This window comes from Pteronotus mesoamericanus, unplaced genomic scaffold, assembly GCF_021234165.1.
Source record: "Pteronotus mesoamericanus isolate MK-2021 breed Mesoamerican mustached bat unplaced genomic scaffold, CSHL_Meso_final scaffold_54, whole genome shotgun sequence".
Classification (NCBI taxonomy): domain Eukaryota; kingdom Metazoa; phylum Chordata; class Mammalia; order Chiroptera; family Mormoopidae; genus Pteronotus; species Pteronotus mesoamericanus.
The window spans coordinates 25,432,948-25,452,574 of NW_026555321.1; the positions used below are offsets into that span (position 1 = coordinate 25,432,948).

The window sequence follows — 19,627 nt, forward strand, 5'->3', positions numbered from 1 at the left end:
GATTTAAGAAGATTTAAAAGACTGATAATATCAGGTATTAGCAAAGATGTAGGAAAACCAAACTCTAAAATACTACTGTTAGGAATGTATATTTGAAAAACTATTTTGGGAGTATTTATTAAAAACGTACACCTGACTCAGCAGTTTTGTTTAGGTATACACATAAGCAACAGAATTACATACATCAGCATTATTCTATGTAACAATAATGTTGAACTTGATATGCTCTGGGTGTATATACAAATCAATTTAAAAACTCAATTTAAAAAAAGACAAAACAAACCCAACAGAAATACAAATGTTTCATAAACATGTCAAAAGAATATTGACATGCATATCTTTATCAGTGTTGAGATCAAGATGCAATCGAGGCAATGAAATTTATATAGTGGAATTGTATATAGTATACAAGGGCTCCAATCTTTCCTCCAGGGGCCTATCATAATCCCTTGATGGTTAAATTCATGTCTTCTAAAGATTTACTGGTATGTCATCATCACCTTGTTAATTTTCTTCACATAAACTGTTAACTGGACTGCCTTGGTCAGAACTCGACTGGCTTTTCCTATATTTGAAGCAGTTTTCCAACATCACTTACATATACTTAACAAAATATTGTATCTTTTAGAAGACCTATGATGTTCTTCAGCAATCGATTTGCTATGTCAGCAATTACCAACCTTTTTTACCTTGTGGCACACATAAACTACTAAAATTCTGCAGCATACAAAAAAATATATCTTTTGCCTGTCTGACCCAAAAAATAGGTATAACTTTGATTCATTCACACCAGATGGCTATTGTTGTGTTAAGTGTTCTCATTTTTTTTATTTGACAATCTAAGGGAAAAGAGGTCAGTGTTAATGACTAAATAGTCAAGGTTTTGCTTGCTTTAAAAATTACTGCTGCGTATCAGTTAAAAATCATGCGCTATGCATTGCTCCATGCTTACAAATAGCTCTAAGATGAGAGATTATCCAACAAAAACACTGGGCATTTGGGTGGGAATAGATACTTCTGTTCAGCAGGGAGGAATACAATTCATTAGTGACTATGTCTGTATCATCACAACTGTGGTTATTCAGGTGACTACTCAGGTGGAAAATACTTATTCTCGATAGTTTTACTCTACGTGCTTCACTGTTCTGCACATTCCTGCCTATGCTTCTGATTTGTTTTCTGGAATTCCCAAAAAACATACTCTTCATTTGCTTTACCACATACATTTACCCTTCCTCCTCCATGCCCCAACACACAGGAACTATTTCAAATTACATGTGCCTTCCCTTTATTGATAGAATTATTTTATATACCTCATGCTAGCTGAAGTAAAAAAAGAAATTTAAAAGTACTGCTCAAGTTTATTAGTATTCTTTACAAATTACAATTCTTGAAATTAAAAACAATGCATCTGCAATCTGGCAGCTGGGGCTATTCTGTAAAATCGAGACATGATACTTTCATGATTATATTTATCTTGCTTCTTAGAAGCTATATTCTACATCTGGCTGATAGTGACTATGTGGTCATTAAAATCTTTGCATGTTTTTCACAGAAACTGCTGTCAAACTTTCCCCCTACCAATTCTGGAAAATAATTTTTAGCCTAAATGAATACCTTGTTACATTTCATCTTATTTTTAGTTTAGTGTTTCCACATGCTACTTTCCAAAGTTAGTCATCAGCAATGATGGTAAAACAGTCAAATGAGAATTTTATAGAAATGGGAGGGGCAAAAAAAATGCATATATGATAGTTTCCAACTGTCCTTTGGTCTGAGATTATTTCTGTATTTTTGGTGGTAAATGTTTATTCATTTATGAAAGAATGTTGGTAATAAGTTATGATTTTGGATTTTTTAAATCCAAATTTGACTTGCCTTACTTGTGTAAATAAAAATCTTTAAACTCTGACTTCCCAAAATTCTTTAATACCTTAATAATTTCACTGGTCTGCATAACCCAAAAGCCTGGAAGTTTTTGTTTTAATCACTGAGGAACCATTTAACCAGAAGAAAAGCAGACAAGGGAGAGATATGATAGCTATATTTCTACTATCTGAATATCTGGCACATAGAATGAAGGGAAGATTTAATGGACAGTTATGCAAAACAGAAAAGTATAACCAGGTAGGCAGAAGTCACAGAGGCTAGTTTGAATTTCTAAAGGATTTTTATTTTGAAAATAAAATCTTTTCTTGCCCACGGTGACAACGTGTTGCTTTAGGAGGCAGAGTGCTCCCCCGATCACTGGACATATTTGGTTAAAGGCACAGGTTAGAAGGAATAGTGAAAATAATTATTATATAAAGAGTCTGAATAGATTGATCTCTAAACTCCTATCAGCATTAAATTCTATGACGGCTAGGAATCCAATATGATTTCCCAATATCTCTATTCCTCTTCTAATTTCAAAACACTTCATTACAATGATGATTACATTAAATTTGTGTCCAGCAGAGATATGATCCATATGTAATGAAATTCAGGCTGATCTAGAAATCAGACTGTTTTTAAGTTAAATTCTAGTGTTTCCAAGTTCAATTTTAATAATCTTTTAACAATAAAAGTCTCTATTCCAGATCTTCTAACACTGCAGAATTCCTTAAACGGTATTTTAAACTTGATCTTGACACTTCATGATATCCAAATCTTGGCTCAAATTGAACTTCAGTCTCAACATATCTCAGGATGGAGTCACAAATGGGTTTTGTTTTCTAGACAAATTTCCTTTATAAAATGCTAGAAGGCGCGATCCTTTCCTCACATTTGTCTCAATAAATACTTGGTAACATAAAAGAGAAGGGACTGGACAAAACCAGAAACACCAGGATAAAATTCTGGCTCTAAAATTGGCCAGTTATGAGGCCAGCATAAATAGCCAAACTTCTCTTCCTTTCAGTTACTTCACTGTAAAGTGGGGAGAAAAAAACAACAGTTTATAGGGTTGTTGTGAGACCTGACAAATATGTAATTCCTTTGATAGTTCCTGGCATACTGTTAGTGCTCAAAATAAAACAGCTACAAATAATTGTTTTTGTCATAGTTGTTATCGTAATAGTTGAAGAAAAAAATAAACTATCTTTAAAATCCTACCCTAATTCTAAGGTCAGACCTTAGATGATAAAAGACCATACTTGATACAAAAGTAGTAGCATAATGCAGTTTGCAAAACTGCTCTGAACAGTCAGATATGGATTAACTGTATATACACTCATTGCAATGCCCAATTCCATATCAGTACTTAATTTGCATATTCACATATACAAGAATATGGGGGAAAAGTCATTTGATCAAACATTTTATTTTACAGACAAGAGAAAATTCAAAAGAGATAATACAATATCTACACTAAAAAACATTATCTAGACAGAAGTTAGCAAACATTTTCTGTAAAGAACCAAGCTTTGACAACATGTATCTTTGTCCCATATTCTTTCTTTCTAACATCCCTTTAAAATTCTTTGCTTTTTTACAGCCCATTAAAAATATACAAACCATAGAAAAACAGTACAGTTTGCCAACCCAATCTAGGCTAACACACCACTGCATCAAAAAAATCATATATGAGCAAAGGATGTATCCCTTTAGATTATTACTATAATCCTAAATATATTTCCATCTAAAATCTAAAAATGTTCTTTGTAATAGTGTTTCCCAGGCAAGTAAGAGCCTCCTCTGAGACTGGAGCTGTATTCAGGCAAAAGTCACAGATTTATTACAAAATATTTATTTTATTTTTTTTATCCTCACTCGAGGACAGTTTTTCATAACCTTTAGAGAGAGAGGAAGGGGGTGGGGGTGAGAGATGTGAGAGAGAAACATCAACTGGTTGCCTTCTCATATGAGCCCCAACCGGATATTGAACCTGCGACCAGGGTATATGCCCTAACTGGGAATCAAACCCATGACGCCTTTCGGTCTACAGGACGATGCTCCAGCTGAGCCACACCGGCCAGGGATATTACAAAATAGTTATTAAAGTAATATTACATTACCTGGCAATTTTCAAAATGAACAGCTACAATGAGCTTTCCTCCATAAAGTTTATCTTCTAAGTTTTCAAGGTTGGATGGTTCATGCTCTGGTGGATATGTTTGCTTTAGCCAGTCCATCCAAGACAATCCCACAAGTGATTGAATTTTTTCCTCACTGAATTTGCGCATTTTTATTCGAAATTCATTCACTTCAGGATCCTTCAAGGCATCAAATTCTTGCAAACCTAAACACATTTTTTTAGATGTCATTCTGAGTAGCTAATAATAATTAAAGTATAAAATACATTCAACAAAAACTTAAAAACTTGGATAATTGGTTTTTATCAAGCAAACAAAACAGGGCAGAAAAATATTGTATAACATCTAAAATAGCAAGATATAATAATGAAAGTTATGTACAGAAGACAATTATAAAATTAAATTTCTAAAGAATATGACCTTGAAACTTTGTAAAGAAATGTAGTAGATTACTAGTTTTATAAAGATATGATTACCAATTTTCTGTTTTTTAATTTTTATTATATTTTTTCCATTACCATTTAGTCCCCTTATACTTCCTTCCCCCCAGCAATCACCACACTGCTGTCCAATGATTACCAAACAGTTTTATGAAGATGATCACTGAAAATCACAGTATACATTTCAAAACCACATGAGAGATCCACGGTTTTTCTTTATAAACTAAGTCACATTTATAATATCTGAGAAAGACTAAGAATCTGAAAACTTTTCATATACTATATTAGGAGAATACTTTCAAATTAGTATACTTTCAGTATACTTGAGCCTAAAGCTCAAGTTATTACTTACTTACAGATTTAACTTTCAGTTCACTGTGATTTTCCCCCAATGAATACACTAAACCAATTAGTCAAAAATCTCATACACATAAAATTATTCTTTGTGGTACCTGAGTACAAACCACTTGAGCCATGAAGACAACTACGCATGATAACTTGTTCATAAACTTATGATTATTCTAATAAATAATTCTAGAAATATGCCTTAAACATGAGTAAAAACAAAATATAAACATGCCTTAAACATGAGTAAAAGTTTTTATTCATGCCTTAATTTTTAACAAGCAAATATTTTACAGTTTGGCAATATCCTGTGCTGAAAGTTGTAGAGAAAAACGAGCAAATTATTACAATTTCTAAATTATATATTATACACATACATTAAATACATATACATAATTTAACCTCAAAACTGAAACAACAGGAATTTCAACCTGAATGACTCAGGACAAACCAGAGAAAGATAAATATGCTACCCAAACCAATCACATAAGATGCCCACCTTCTAGTAAGCTCACATCTGCCAACAACCTCCAGTCAGGAATACCTGAAGCCTTCCCCTTTTATCAGTATAAAACTTATTCACTACCCTGCCTGCCAGTGAAACACTGCCATACACAAAGTTACTTTACCATGGTAGCAAGCTCTGAGTAAACGGTCTGTTCTCATTTGGTAGTCTTTGTTTATTTCCACAAATCTGTGTAAATAATTATACAAATAACATGACATCCGTACTAAAATGTTCACTGTAGTCTTCTTAATAATAATTAAAAACTGAAAATGCTGAAGTTAATCATTAAGACTTGGTTTAAAAAAATAAGAAATATCCAAATGCCATTATACAGTGGTTCAAGTAATAAAATGAGTAAAACCTATTGTCATTATGCTAAAAGCCCCAGAGATAGTAACTTTTTAAAACAGGTCTCCCAAGATTCATTTTATGTAAATTTGACAGCAAGAAACTAGAATGCATATAAATTTTTCTTTTGAAAATATACTTGAGATGACCATATTAATGGCATTTCATAATGATTGGGAGGGAAGTAGAGTGAGGCAAACTGTTAGTTTTTGTTCAAAAGAGCTGATTAATGCCATACCATTTGAATCTATACAATTTGAAAATATGAGGTGTGTCCAGAAAGTATCCAGCTGTGTACTATTAAAAGATAGACATTTATTGAAGAAGATGCACGATACAAAAAACACTGTACATAGGACAATGAAGCCTCAGTCCCCTTCAAAGTAGGCACCTTGCGACTTCACACAGTTTTCACCATCAGCTGCCCCATCATATTTTCCAGAATCTCATCAATGGTCTGAAAAATCTATCCTTTCAAAGGTGATTTTAGTTTTGGAAAAAGCCAGAAATTGCAGGGTGCCAAATCTGGGCTGTAGCAGGCCTGAATCACCTGAGTGATTTCATGTGTCACCAAAAAACGATGCATGAGACATGATGCATGAGTGGGAGCACTGTCGTGATGAATCTGCCAATCACCAGTTGCCCAGGGCTGCTGCCTTCTGAATCATCTGAATAGTTTCCGTGAAGGAATATTCAAGCTCAACACAAAATCTGATGCAGATTCGTTGCTCTGCTTGCTTAGTTGTTTTGAATGTGACAGCCACACAGTACACATGCTCACTCAGTGGTGTCCATCACCCCCCTGACTAGTACAGTGAAGTCACCACTGTTCACGCATGCGCATTCAAGTCCACTCTCCTTGGCTGCCAGGTCACACCAATGTCGCGTAAACTGTTTCCATTGTATTAACAATGGCTGGACTTTTTCCGGACAGACCTCTTATGTGTGTCAACAAAGGTTATCTAGGCAGTGGATTTAACTACATTGTTAAAATGCATTTATATTTTATGTATTAAAACAATTATTTCAAACATTAATATTAGAATTAACTGGTGGTACATCATAGAGAAAAATAAAAATGCTTAAGTTGCATAATACAGCAAAGGTAAAATCTTGAGGATTCAGTATAACTTCCCAGATAGATTTAGTTCTGGAATAGCAATATAAAACTCTAAGTCATCTATCGATAACCAGCTGGAACATTGTAGAACTTCTTCCCCAGCACTGCTCAAACTTTTTTACTTATGGATAATGGTATTACAGGTAAGGAAAGGGAAATGAGTACCTAATAAAATACACATCTAACAAAACCAAATTCTTTATTACCATTTATCAACTAAAAGTCATGTTTAATCCATTTTTCTAAACATTTCTCCACTCTGTCTACTTCTCCTATTTCCTGCAGCCATAAATTTAATCTTGGCCATCATCATTTCTTTGCTTGGATTACCACAGTTCTTCACTATTTTCTCTACTGCCTCTCTTACTCCCTCTGATCCATTATCCATTATCCATTATAAAACCTAATTAATCTTTCTAAAATGCAAATCTGATATTTTTAGAATATTTTTTCAAAGGCAGAATATACATTCAAAAAGCACACGAAACGGTTTCCAGGATAAACCACATGTTGGTCCAAAAAAGAAGTTTCAGTGAATTTAAGAAGACAGATTCATATCAAGCATCTTCTCTGATCACAATGGTATGACACTAGAAATCAATGATTAAAAAAAAGCTAAAAAGCACAGACATGTAAAGCCTAAATAACTAAATAATAAATGGGTTAACAATAAGATCAAGAAGGACATCAAAATATACACTGAAACAAATGAAAATGAAAATATAAAAACCCAAAATCACCCTGGCCAATGTGGCTTGGTTGGTTGGAGCCTCACCCCATGCACTGAAAGTCTGTATGTTCAATTCCCGATCAGGGTTTGCAGGTTCAGTCCCTGGTCAAGGTACATATGGGGGGCAACTGATTAATGTTTCTTTCTCACATAGATGTTTCTTTATCCTCCCCCTGCCCCCTTCATCTCTCTCAAAAATGAATAAAATCATGTCCTCAGGCAAGAATTTCAAATAAAAAGAAAAATCTGTGGGACTCAGCCAGAGTGGTTCTTAGAGGGAAATTGATAGCAATATAGGCCTACCTCAAGAAACAAGAAAAATCTCAAATGAACAATCTAACCTTACAACAATCGAAACTACAAAGGGAAAACAAAGGGTAAAGTGAGCAGAAGAAATCATAAAGAACAGAAATAAATCAGAGAATAAAAAGACAATACGAAAGATCAATGAAACCAACAGTATGTTCTTTCAAAAGATAAACTAAATCAATAAAACTTTAGCCAGACTCATCATGAAAAATAAAAAGAGGGCCTAAATAAATAAAATCAAAAATGAAGGAGAAGAAATTCCAAGACCAGCACAAGAAGCAACCAGCTGCTGATCACCTTACACCTTATGCCCAACGGCTCCAGAGAGAACACAAGGGGGCATCAGAGCCCAACTGAAGTAAGCCCTGCTCTGTGGAGGGGGCCCCACCACAGCTAATCCTCCATGGAGGGTGGAGGTTGGTGATCAGTGGTCACTACCAGTCCTTGTAGCTGACTGGCCTGCGTAAATCCCTCCCATAGATCTGGCAACAACAACCAAGGCTCAACTACAAGAGGAGGGTGTACTCGGCCTACACAAAGAATGCACCTCGAGTACCCAGCTTGGGTGATAGGGGAGGCTGTGCCACTGGACCTTACAGGACACCTGCTATATCAGGCCATGCTACCAAGAAAGGGAGTCATAGCATCTCTACCAATAGATAGAAACAAACACAGAGAGGTTGCCAAAATGAAGAGACAAAGAAGCCCAAATCATTGATTTGATCCTCAGCTTCATCCACTATACTGTTGATTCCTTGTAAGTTGTTCTTTATTTCAATTAGTGTATCCTTCCTTTTTTTCTGACTTGATCTTTTTTTCTGCTGTTGAGGTACTCACTGAATTCCTTGAGAATCCTTATAACCAGTGTTTTGAACTCTGCATCTGAAAGATTACTTGTCACCATTTTACGTAATTCTTTTTCTGGAGTTTTGTTCTATTTTTTCATTTGGGCTGTGTGTAGAGGGGAAAAATTGGGACAACTCTACTAGTATAATCAATGAAATGTAATTTTTTTAAAAAATTCCAGAAAAAAACTTTAGGACTAATAAATTCAGTAAAGTAGCAGGATAAAAAATTAATATTCAGAAATCAGTTGCATTTTTATACACCAATAATAATCTATCAGAGAGAGAAATTAAAAATACAATCCCATTTACAATTGCATCAAAAAGAAAATATGTAGGAATAAATTTAACCAGGAAGGTAAAAGACCTGCACTGGGAAAACTATAAAACACTGAGGAAGATACAAATAAATGGAAGAATATACTATACTCATGGATAGGAGGAATTAACATCATTGAATTGTCCATATTACCCAAGGCAATCTACACATTCAGTGCAATTCCTATTAAAATACCACTAGCATTTTTCAGAGAACTAGAACAAATAATACTAAAATCTACATGGAATCACAAAACACCCCGAGCAGCCAAAGTAATCTTGAGAAATAAGAACACAACTGAAGGATGTGAAGAAAAGGGGATCCTCATGAACTGTTGGTGAAACTGTAAATTGGTGCAGCCACTGTAAAGATTCCTTAAAATTAAAAATAACACTATCTTATGACCCAGCAATTCTACCTCTGAGTATTTATCCAAAGAAAACCAAAACACTAATTTAAAAAAGATATGTGCACACATATGTTCATTGCAGTACTATTTACAATAGCCAAGATATAGAGGCAACCTAAGTGTCCATAGAGAGACGAATGAATAAAGATATGATATATATACACAGAGGAGTATTACTTAGCCATAAAAAGGAATAAAGTCTTACCATTTGTGACAACAAGGATAAACCTAGAGTGTATTATACTAAGTGAAATAAGTCAGAGAAAGACAAATACCTTATGATTTCACTTATATATGGAATCTATAAAACAAAATAAACAAAACAGAACAAACTCACAAATAGAGAGAAAAAATAGATGGTCACCAGATGAGAAGGGGTCTGGGTGAAAAATGTTATAGGGATTAAAAAGTATGAACTGCCACCCTGACTGGTGTGGATCAGTGGGTTGTGCATTATCCTGCACACCGAAAAGTCATGGGTGTGATTCCCAGTCAGGGCACGTGCCTGGGTTGTGGGCCGGGTCCCCAGGGGGGTGTGCAAGATTGACGTTTCTCTCGCGTGTCAATGTTTGTCTCCCTCTCTTTCTCCCTCCCTTCCCCTCTCTAAAAATAAGTATATAAATAAATAACTAAATAAAATCTTTTGTTTTTGAGTATAAATTGACAGTTATAAAAATAGTCTCAAGAATGTATAATACATCAACAAAATAAACTAATGAACAAAATAAACCACAGGCACGGAAACATGGAGCAGACTGAAAGTGACCAGAGGGGATAGAGAAAGAGGACAATGGTGGAAAGGAGAAGGGACTAGACAAAGAACATGTATGAATGACCCATGGACAGGGACAACAGAGTGGGAATTGACTGTGGGAGCGGGGGGTGGGGGTGGGATGGGTGGAGGGAGGTAAAGGGGGGAAAATTGAGACAACTGTAATAGAATAAACATGATTTATAAATTTAAAAAAATAAAATTAAAATGTAAAAAAATGTATAATACAGCATAGGGAATACAGTCAATAATAATGTAATGACTGTGTATGGTGTCAGACGGGTACTAATCAGCGTGAGCACTTTGAAAGGTATATAAATGTCTAATCACTATGTTGTACACCTGAAACTAATATGTCAACTGTAATTAGAAAATTAATTAATTAATGTAAAATGTAAATGTGATCATGTTGCTCCCCTCTTTAAATCCCTTCAATAGCTTCCCAGGTGTTCTCTTAGGAGTATGTCTCTACTTTTTATATGTTCTGAAGTTGCTTGTCCCTCTGGTCTTCCTATTTGTCCTAGCTGCCCCCTTAAAAAACAGTAACAGTTTCTTTTATTCCTCAACAGGCTACCCTTTACACATGCAATTGCCTCTCAGTTTTCCTTCATCTAACTCCTTTCACTTGCTCAACTCCCAATCAGCAGTGAAGGTTCAGTCAGATAAGCTGTACGTCCTCTAAGGGCCTGTCCCTAATCCACCCAGTTGATTTAAATGATCCTCCTTTACTTACAGCAGTTTACACATTGCATATAACTTTCTGTTTACTGATCCATAATTCCCATTGCATCATGAGCTCAGACAAAGACCATATCACCAAAGTTCACTGCTATAGTCCCAAACATAAACACTCAACAAGTTGCAATTGAATTGCAATTGCTACTGTCGGTAATTTTTAAAATATATCATTAATAAGGGACTCTGTTCACATAACTGTTAGAATCATCTGAGAAGTACAGATTTCTTTTTATTCTTTTAAAGATTTTTATTTATTTTTAGAGAGAGGGGGGAAAGGAGGGAAAAAGAGAGGGAGAGAAACATTAATGTGTGAGAGAAACATAGGTGGGTTGCCTTTCACATGTCCCCAACTGGGGACCTGACCCGCAACCCTGACTGGGAATCAAATTGGTGACCTTTCAGTTTTGCCTGCCAGTAGTACTCAATCCATTAAACCACACCAAACAGGGCCAGGTTTCTTTAATTCATCTCAGACTCACTAAATCCCAGTCTCTGAGAGACTGCTTTTTTTTTTTAATTTTTTAATTTATTTCTCTGAGATACTGCTTTTTAAAAAACTGATGAAGCTTAAATTTGGGAACCACTACCAAGTTCTCTTAAAAATAGAAACTACCAAAAATAAGAAGTTAGGTTAAGTAATTTAATTTTAAACATAGTTTAAGTTCCTACATGTCCTCTGGTAAGAAAATGTGAAAACCAAGCTTAAATTTTAAGATAAGACTACTATATAGCTTACAGTCAAATATAATTTTAATATTAAAAAATGGATTGAGTGAACAATTTCTTCATACTAAACATGTTAAAATCCAGCATATTATATGTTTCCTTCACTTTAAGATATGCTAAAGAGGTTAGGGGAAATAAGGGAATTTTCAAATGCTTTTTTCAGGGTGCTGATAAAAATGCTCTGGTCAAGATTTACTACTGGCTGCCCTGGCCAGGTGGCTTGGTTGGTTGGAGTTTCATCCCATACACCAAAAGATTGTGGGTTTGATTCCAGGTCAGGGCACATACCTGGGTTGTGGGTTTGATCCCCAATAGGAGTGCATAGAGAAGACAGTTGATGGACATTTCTTTCTCACACTGATGTCTCCCTATCTCTCCCTCTGTTTCTCCCCTTGTCCCACCCCTCATTTCTCTCTAAAATCAATAAACTTATATTTGGGTGAGGATTTTAAAAACACAGATTTACTACTGGTTGTTTGGAGAAACTAATTCAAGGATGACATACCTTCACTACAGAGAAAAATCAGAACCAAACAACTGCTCTGATAAACAATAATTTAGAATTAAACATAGAAAATAAAATGATCAGGCACATCATATTTAAGAAAAGGTATTTTTAAACACAACAGGCAGTTATGTCTGTAAAGGTTCTACTGTTTTCTTTGGGGAAGAGGCAGCAAACCTGTTCCTGAAGTTAAGTTGAAATAATTGTTTATTGTTTCCCCAGGAGGCATGACCACACCAACTCCCGGTTGTAGTCATGAAATACAAATCAACAACTGCAAAACGGTCTTATTAGGTATTTAAACTGAAAATCCATTCTAAAATATTAAAACAGACTTACTCAGCTTCTTTAATGAATGTTAACATTTAAAATTGTGGATACAGCTCTGGCCGGTTAGCTCAGTTGGTTAGAGCATAACTCCAATCACCAAGGTTGAGGGTTTGGTCCCCCATCAGGGCACATATAAGAAGCAACCAATGAGTGCATCAATAAGTGAAATAATAAATTGACAGTTCTCTCTCCCCATCCCTCTCTTCCTCTCTGTCTTTAAAATCAATAAATAAAAATTAAAATAAAGTAAAAAATTAAAAACACTACAGTTGTGAGTACAATCAAAACACCAGTTTTTCTAGAGATGCTGAATAAGTACAATTTATAAACAGTTAAGTGTTTATAAACTGTTTAATTTACACTCCTTACATCATGACCATTCAAATTGCAAGGAACACTGCAAAAAAAAAGTATACAATAAGCTTTATGATTCTGAGCAAAATATAATATATTGCTTATAAAAAGAGAAATTCAATTCTAATATATATAGAAGATCCCTGTGCTGTGGTAAGGTAAACTTAGCTTTGTCAAACTTACAAAAAGTAAAACAGCATGCCCAGTTCTATTTCAATTTTAGGTAAAAAATGCATTTTTTTAGTGTAAGTATATCCTATGTAATATTCAGATTGCCTATATTTTTATTTACTAAATTTGGCAAGTCTGGGTAGAAGTAATGGCAGCTAATAAATCCATTTATTTTGGAAATCAAGACCAGAAGAGAGCACAGTGATCTAAGTTCTGAAAGGATGATAAATTTAAAAAAGATATCTGTATTCTGAACAAAGCTCCCTCTGTGGTGCTAATCTTTTGGATTATCAAAAATTTTACCTACATCAAAATATTATCAGTAGATATTCTTAACCTAGATGATACAAAACTACAAGTAATTTTTTATTTTTTCTACTTTTCCATATATTCTTCAATTCAAATGAAGAAAAATTAATAACCTATAAAAATCTTTGGAGCATTACAAAATAGAAACGAATGCTTTCTAGTGAGTCCATTAATATATAAGAAAAAAATCTCTATGGTATATAATTATAACTCTATTTAGTGCGAGGAAAATTACTGCCAAAAGCAAACTAGCTATTCTCCGAAGTAATCAAACATTTTTAAAGAACAGGGTGTCATTTAATAAATTGACAGGGTTCTAAGTGCTCAAAGGGAAGAGTTCAATCTCACAGTGCAATAATCACTGGTTAGCCTGAAATACCTCAAGTCAAGATCAAAGAATATTATCTTAAAAAAGATGATTCTTAGCTGGGATAGTCCTGTATTATCTTAAAGATACTTCTTATCTTAAAAGGGATGGTATTATATTATCCTCTAGTATTAAATTTGATCAATACAGGTAACCAATCCAGATCCAATAACCTCTAATAGATTTTTTTGGTTTTGTATTTAAACTTCCAAGTTTCCTCCTCAATAACCCCTAAAAATACCTACTTCATGTTAGCATCTTGTCTATGGCAGGATACTGGTACTGTACCATTCACCTCTGAGACACCTAAGATTACTACAGAAGAATGACTCCTGCAATGTTTTTTATTTTATTACTCACAATTTCCCCTGAAATTAATTTGCAAAGAATAATGTAGACATGCTGTGTATCTTGGCTCACTACAAAATCAACTTCCTAAAGATAATTTTAGTTATGGAGTAAAATTTGTCAATAATGTGGTTTAATTATGGAAACTTATCGCCTGAAAGTCTTGGTTGGTATAGAGAGTTATATATAAATTATGTAGGGGCTTCTAAAACTATCTGAGGAAAAGAACATTTTTCTTTCCAATCTGTCAAAAAACAGTATTTTTAAAAATAAAAATAAATCACTAGAAAAAAGATAATCAAAACATAAGCCCTTGGATACTGAGGCAATATCACATGGCTAGAGGAGTTTCTAAACATTTACTCCTCATTCCTGTACTTGCCTCAGTATCTGGTAACAATTTATAGACCAGCACTAGTCTATGGACCACACTTTGCAAAGCAATGTCATGATCACATTTACTGCACATACTTGTATACATAGCAAAAGGCACGTTAAGAATTCATACTAAAATTTTTTAAAATTACCTTTTCCTATAAGGACTCCAATTTTTGAGTCTAATTTTTCCCCTGGGTCACAACTCCTTGTCACTAATTTGAGAACTGGAAGAAAAGGTCTGACATCACAGAGTCTTCTTGTTTCATCTTCGAGCTCCTCATATACAGCAGTTTGATTCACACATGCAAACATATAGGAGTCAATTTCCATAAGGAGGCTAAACATTGGGTAATTATGAATCTGCTTCCATAACATCTGCAGGAAAAAAATAAGACGACATTTTTTGAAATGGCGGTTGCTCAAATGTACAAGGACATATCTAGCTCTGGATATAAACCTCAAAACCTGAGGTCAAGACAAATGTTTCAGCAATAAGGGATTAAATAAAAGTATAAAATATTAAAGAACTAGGAATATAGATAAACTCCATAACATGGAAAGTCGTCAAAGGTACATTAAGATAGTTTTCCATTAGTAGAAAATTGCAAAAGTATCTATTTTTGTAAAGTAATATAATGGTATAATACACAAAAAATACATTTGTGCCCTAGCTGGTGTGGCTCAGTGGATTGATTGAGCGCCAGTCTGCGAACCAAAGGATATCCAGTTTGATTCCCAGTGTAGGGCACATGCCTGGGTTGTGGGCCAGGTCCTCAGCAGGGGGCACACGAGATGCAACCACACACTGATGTTTCTCTCCCTCTTTCTCCCTCCCTTTCCTCTCTAAAAATAAAGAAATAAAATCTTATTTTTAAAAAATACACTCGTATAAACAAAATTATTAAAAGTGAGTATCTATGAAGAGTAAGAATCATTGAAGACTTCCATACTTAACATTCCTATGAATATAAGTAACTTCTAAATTGAAAAAAAAAGAAATTTTAAAGTATGTATCATCATCCCCATATAAAGTATGTTACTGTCTTTTGTCCTGTGTTCCTTTCTTATTCATGAGGGAGTCTCTTTATTAACCTTGCCCTGTCAGAATGAACACAGTCAATCTCTCATTATCTCTCACTGAGTCTGCTGGATGAAATCATATAAAATAATCACCATACAAACGCCAAATGGAAATACATATTTTAACTATAATGAGTAGAAAAGCCAGGAACTGAAGGTAGGAGACCTGGGGTTAAAACCACAGCCAAGCCTTATATTCAATTACATAAATTTTTTTAAAAACCCAACAATGTTAGACAACAAAAGAAAAAATAGGTAAATTGGACTTCTTAACCTTTTGTGCATCAAAGGACACTATCAAGAGAGTGAAAAGGCGACCCATAGACTAGAAAAAAATATTTGCCAAGTTATATATTTTGTTAGGAAGTTAATAGAGAACACATAATGCATTCCTATGACTCAACAATGATAAAAACAAAACACCTGAACTTTAAAATAGGCAATGGTCTTGAATAGACAATTCTAAACATGGTCAATAAAAACATAAAAAAATGCTCAACATCCTTTGTCACTATGGAAATACAAAGAAAAACTACAATAACATATCACTTTCATAACCATGAAGAAATTATTATTTAAAAAAACCCCTGAAAATAGCTGGTGTTGGCAGGATATGAAGAAACTAGAACCCTGTACATTGCTGATGGAAATAAAAATGGTTTAGTTGCTATGGAAAATAATTTGGCAATTCCTTCACAGATTAAAACTGAATTACCATATAATCCAACAATTCCACTTCCAGGTATATACACAAAAATCAGAAAGCAGGAATTCAAACAGACACTTGTACACCAATGTTCATATCAGCATTAATCACAATAGCCAGAAGACATTCACAACAAAAATCAAAAGATGAATGGATGAACAAAAACATGGTAGATCCATACAGTGTAATATTATTCCATCTTAAAAGAGAATAAAATTTAGATAAATGTTACAACATGGATGACATTTTAAAAGAGTATGCTAAGCAAAAGACGCCAAACATATAAGGACAACTATTGTATAATTAACATTTATGTGAAATAGCAAGAATATTCATAGAGACAGAAAGTAAAATTGAGATTACCAGGGAGAAGGGGAAATTTATTATTTAAGTTAAAATCAAGATTACCTGGGAGAAGAGGAAATTTATTATTTAAATTAAAATTTACTCCTTAATGAGTACAGAGTTAGTGTTTGTGATGAGGAAGAAAGAGTGCTAGATATAGATAGCGGTGATAGTTGGGCAACATTGTGAATGTACTTGCTATTTGCATGGAAAAATGACTCTAATGGTCAACTTTATGTTACACATATTTTACAATAATTTAAAACAAAAGGGGAGGAGAAAGAATTATCAATGGCTAATCCAGCTTTAGGTAAAGCCATAGGCATCCACACCTATCCCTGGTCACTATAAAAATAAGTAGTCTCTGCACCTATGGGGTGCCTAAAAGAACTCTTTTTTTTAAGTTCATGGATCATGTAGTTTTAGAATTTTCATGCCTCCCTGATGAAGCATGGGTTAAGAGTTAAGACTATCCTACCCTGGCCCACATGGCTCAGTTGGTTGGACATCGTCCTGCAAAGTGAAAGGTCGCAGGTTCGATTCCTGGTCAGGGAACATGCCTAGGTTGTGGATTTGGTCCCATCAGGGTGCATGTGAGAGGCAACATATCAATGTTTCTCTCTCTCATGAGCTTTGAAAAGGTTTGTCATAAATATTTTTTCTTAAAAGTATCATAACCCTTGATTTTCATATTTGAGTTCAGTTATTTGAAAAACATGAAAGAGAAAGTTTAGGAAAAAATTTTATTTGTTGTAGTTTTCACAACAAATAAAATCAACAGCACTCATCAATTCATTTGAAAAAATAATCTAACAAAACAGGCAAACCTTGTTATGTAAAAGAATTTTCTTCCAAATGAAGACACAACGTTCATCACCGAGCGGAGAAAAAATCTAGTGAACAGCAGAAAACTTTTTTTCCCCCAACAGTCATCATGAAAAGCGGTGGGTTTAGGGAAGGGAAAGAGAAAGAGAAAGAGAAAAAGGAGGAAAAGGAGGAAAAGGATAACCAACCAAAACTCACATTTTTAAAAAGCATAATAAGCTCAAAGATAGTAATTACAAAGATTTAACTCAAAACTTTTTTTAACAATTTCAAATTCCTTTTAATAAACCAAACAAATATGTCAAACTAGCTGACGTAAGCCGATTTTCTTAATTCAGGTAGCACAAAGAAATTTTTTTATTAATTAAAAGTGAGAGTAAGAATGAGGATGTTTTATATGTCTACAAAAGATTGCATCAAAAATCTTTGTATCAAAATCTTTAAAATGTTATGACCTAAAGGTTCAATGTCCCTCGAATTTGCCATATGATTTACATTATGAACATTATTTACAATAGAAGAATGTGTTCCCCTAAGTGATATAGTAATAAGCTACATTTATGAAAGTCTACCTATTAACATACCTGTTTAATGTAAGAAATAGTAGCTTCCCGAGGTACCTCCAACTGGATATAAATCCCAGTGGGCAAAAGGAAATCCACAGGTATGGGGCCATCAGATGCTATCTGTGAATCCACTGCCCAGATGTCAAGGATGTCTGCCATAGCAGGAGGCATTATGAAATTGAAGCACATTCATAACCATGGGGTCCTAGAAATCAGAAAGTAAAATTTAATGAATCAGATAATTAGCCAGATTTTACAGTAAAATATGATAATGCCCACCAACCCATAATTACTCCTTATATTTCAATAGAGTCAGTAATGTTATAGGAGACCAGTTAAATCAAGCAAGAATAAGACAACAGAAATAAATTACTTAAATTACTTTGGTTATTGCTACATAAATACCGCGCGCGCACACACACACACACACACACACACACACACTTTGACTTAAATTTAACCTAAGAATAGCACATGCAAAAGATGAACAGTTAAGGATTACAGGGTCCTGAGAAAGTTAACAACCACTAAACAAGTATCTCCAGACTTTACTTAGATGATACTTGCTTCTTTGGCTGAGGGGTTTTGTTTTAGTTTTTGTTTTTGTTTTATGGATTTTTCTCCCTACAAACTCCAATGAAAATGGGAATCAAGAGGGCCTTCTTTCAAAAATAATTTTCTATCAATCTCATGTGAAAAATAAAGTCTCATGAACTTAGTCCCATGACCCACACCACCTAAGTATTCAAAAGACCAAGTCCCTCACGCCAGCTAACAAAGCCTTTGGTGCTGTTTCTGGCCTGTTTTCTTTTGCTTTTCCTAGCACTCCACAGCCCAGGCTCTTGTGCAACAAGTGTCTTTTGCCTTCCCACTGCTAGACCTATGTTCATTGACAGTTTGACACTCCTGTATCAAATCTCCATCACAACAAATGTACCCTTTAACTGTGCCATTCATATCTCATCTATTCCTTAAGGGCTTTCTTCAAGAAGGCACAACAATAACTGTGGGAAGCACATGGGCTTTGAAGTCAAATATACGTAGATTCAAATCCCATTTATGCAAAGTATGAAAGTGTCATATCAAAAGACATAAGAGCCTTCTTAAAGCATTTTGAGCATCAAAAACAATAATGACATCCATAGGTTGAAACTAATCAAATATATGCAAATGTGACTTAGTAATAATACAAAAAAATAAACTCTTTATTGATCACCACTGGAACTGCTTAGACCAACTCATTATTTTGAAAACCGATAAAAAATGGGGAAGTAAAGCAAACATTTAACCTGCTTATTTACTAATTCATAATTGATGATGGGGGTAGAACAATTTTAGCTAATAAAAATGCAAAATGATATAATTAGAAAATCACCATTTTGTGACCTCTAATGAAATAATGGACCTAGGCAAGGATCATTTAATGGAAGCTAAAAAAAATTCACAGGGTAAGGTGAAAGGATAATAAGAAACTTTACAGTTAACATATCAAGCTGATGCCATCTAACTCTGAATAATATAGATATGTTATGTCTCCTCCTGTTATACAACAGGAAGTATTACCCACTACCTACAGAGTATAGTTGGCTTAAAAAATTGTACTTGAATCTAAGTAAGTCTCAAATCTTTTACACACACACACACACACACACACACACTTTATAGAAAAAAGGGGAAATAGAGGAAAGAGTTAAACAATCAAGGAAGCAATAAGTAAGTAG

At 34.3% G+C, this 19,627-nt stretch overlaps 1 protein-coding gene across 1 annotated transcript in view; it reads right to left on the bottom strand.

The window, feature by feature from the left end:
- PIK3CB (phosphatidylinositol-4,5-bisphosphate 3-kinase catalytic subunit beta) overlaps nucleotides 1-19,627 on the bottom strand; it is a 165,607-nt gene that overhangs the window by 73,145 nt on the left and 72,835 nt on the right. The window contains exons 3-5 of the mRNA XM_054595555.1: nucleotides 17,925-18,111; nucleotides 14,534-14,759; nucleotides 3,996-4,219 (exon numbers count right to left, since the gene is read on the bottom strand). Coding sequence (XP_054451530.1) covers nucleotides 3,996-4,219; nucleotides 14,534-14,759; nucleotides 17,925-18,095 — 621 coding nt within the window. The 5' untranslated portion in view covers nucleotides 18,096-18,111. The remainder of the gene's footprint in view (nucleotides 1-3,995; nucleotides 4,220-14,533; nucleotides 14,760-17,924; nucleotides 18,112-19,627) is intronic.